Genomic DNA, 2759 nt, shown 5'->3' on the forward strand with positions numbered 1-2759 from the left:
CTTTTATGCAATAACAACAACAATATGAATTACGTACTTATGCCATCTTAATTAAATTATGGATAAAAAGCTTGTGCATAACAGGGTGGACCATAACAGGGTGGACGTTCTGACATAAAATTAGCCATTAGCTAGCAAGTGAGCAAAACCATGCTAGCATAAAAGTAAAATCAGACGAGTTCTCTGCTTTATAGTAAGATTATTTTGTTAAATGATCACATCGTATTGCTTTTTCTCATATATCCTGGTGGACATGTTATGGTTGGCCATATAAAACTTTAAGGATAAAATGTGGAAATGTAATGTAAGAAATAACAGGGTGGACACTGACAGGAACTTGAGGGACATGTGAAAAACCCTTATAATCAGCAATACATTGAAACTTATAAAGAATTGTAAAAAAAATCCAAGGTTTAGAGGGACTTAAGCAAAACTTTTAAACAGTATTGAATTGAACAGTATCATGATTAAAGCTCATATATCCATCACTAAATCAGAATGTACAGCACTGGGGACATGGGAAAACCTCTGGTATCTAAGAGATAAAAACAGTGTAAAATGTATACAGCAATTCTGGGGGTAGAAAACATTGTGTTCAGTATTTGAAAAGTGTTAATTATTTCAGTAAGATGTTTAGAAATTGCATTGTTTAAAATTTACTTAATAAATACAATGATCAGTACTGGGGACACAAAAGGCACCGAATGTTCCATCCTTCTCCAAGTACCATTATCTCTAACATTATAATGAGAGTCCCACCACTATACTTTACTATAGTTTTGGTGTTCTTGGAGTCACACACAATTTTGTTTTGTCTCCAGACATAAGCTAAATTATTTTTAAATGATCTAATGTTTATATTTGTTAGGTTGTTTCTCAAAGTCACTCAAAGTGACAATGATTGTCCTAAATTGCATGAAACACTGAACAATATTTAAACATATAATTGTTTACATTTGTAAAAATACTACTCCTTCGTATTTTTAAACACTATATGATGTTTGTGTAAATCTAAAAAGATTATTTGCACTCAATATGAATTTAATATGAATAAAATTAGTTGAAAACCTGTCTGTCAGTTGATTTGCAGATCAGAAAAACTTCAGCTGTTTAAAATGCTCAGATCCTGTTTTTGTACTTTTGCTTCAGTGTTGTTACTATAATCTCTCCATAATATCTTTCTTTGTTTCTTAGATCTGAAAATGATTCCTAATTCATCTAGAACCCAGCAGTTTTGTCTGATTGGCATTTGCTGGTTTTCAGGAATCGTCTCATGCTTGCTGTTTTTACAGTACTCCACACCGAAATGCTCAACTCATGTAATTCCACCATATAAGTCAGAGATCAAGAGCGTTAACATTTCTAACCCCGTTCCCAAGCCAGAAACTCCATCGAAGGAAGAAACAAAGGAAGAAAAACCCATCCTGCTCCTCTGGGTCTGGCCTGAAAATTACAGATTTGACTTCAGCGACTGCAAGAAATTTTACAACATCGATGGCTGCCATTTGACTGATGACAGACAACTTTACAACCAGGCAGATGCCGTCCTGATCTTCCACAAAGCTATCAGGTGGGATCTATCCAACCTTCCACCATCTCCTCGTCCTGCGTTTCAGAGGTGGATCTGGTTCCACGTGGAATCGCCAACCAACACGCACAAGATACCAGGTCTGGAAAACCTCTTTAACCTCACTTTGAGTTACAGACGGGATGCTGATATTTCCGTGAAATATTGGTTGACCGTTAATAAAACAGCAAATACGGATTTTGTAATCCCTAAGAAGGACAAGCTCGTCTGCTGGATCGTGTCCCACACTGATCCATCGCCCGGCATTAACATCAGGATGAAATACTTCAATGAGCTTAAGAAGTACATCAATGTAAACATATTTGGGGGAATGGCTGGATCTCACTTAAAATCTGAAGACTATTACCCAACCCTGGCCAGCTGTAAATTCTACCTTTCTTTTGAGAACTCCGTCCACAGGGACTACATCACTGAGAAAGTGAATGGTCCTTTATCTGTAGGAACTGTCCCTGTTGTATTGGGACCACCAAGACAGAACTATGAAGACTTCTTTCCACCTGATTCCTTCATTCATATTGATGATTTCCCCAATCCTCAAGCTCTCGCTAACCGTCTACTTCAGCTGGACAAGGACGACGAGGCTTACAGGCGATTCTTTGATTGGAAGAAACACGTCACTGCTACTCCTCATCTTGTTAATAAGAATCAAGAGTTTATCATTTATATCTGTCACGCTTGTGAACATGTTGGTAGACACAATGAGTATAAAGCTGCACACGATATCTACAAGTGGTGGTTTTCATAAATTAAAAGCACTGTTCATTTTTAAGTAAACATTTGTCATAAAATATATGGTCAAAACTATGTGCACACCTGACTATAAGCTTGTTGGCCATCCCATTCCAATTCCAGTCTTATTAATTATGCTTGTTTTTACATTTCTAGTGAAATTAGGTGAAAAGTCATGAGAAACTGATGTCAGGTGATGTTTATTGTTTTTGTGAATAATTTCTGAATAAAATGTGGTATTAATCTAAATCTGTAGAAAAAACTGTTATATAATTAATTTGTATTAATTTTCTTTTACCAATTTTTTACAAGTAATCACCTGCATTTGTTTTACATAACCTGAGATTTAAAAGTAACTTATTTATCATTTTATTTTTACATTAATATGTTTTTACCTGGTCATGGTTGTGGTGGTGACAGTTTTCCCCAAAAACACAGTGCA

The 2759-nt window shown here is 35.7% G+C and overlaps 1 protein-coding gene across 1 annotated transcript; it reads left to right on the plus strand.

Annotated features, from left to right (window-relative positions):
* Window positions 1-1202: 1202 nt before the first annotated feature.
* LOC134314349 (4-galactosyl-N-acetylglucosaminide 3-alpha-L-fucosyltransferase 9-like) lies at window positions 1203-2333 on the plus strand. The gene has a single exon (XM_062994929.1). The coding sequence runs from the start codon at window positions 1203-1205 to the stop codon at window positions 2331-2333; it is 1131 nt and encodes a 376-aa protein (XP_062850999.1).
* Window positions 2334-2759: the final 426 nt, after the last annotated feature.

The sequence above is a fragment of the Trichomycterus rosablanca genome, chromosome 5 (genome assembly GCF_030014385.1).
Source record: "Trichomycterus rosablanca isolate fTriRos1 chromosome 5, fTriRos1.hap1, whole genome shotgun sequence".
In the NCBI taxonomy this organism is placed as follows: domain Eukaryota; kingdom Metazoa; phylum Chordata; class Actinopteri; order Siluriformes; family Trichomycteridae; genus Trichomycterus; species Trichomycterus rosablanca.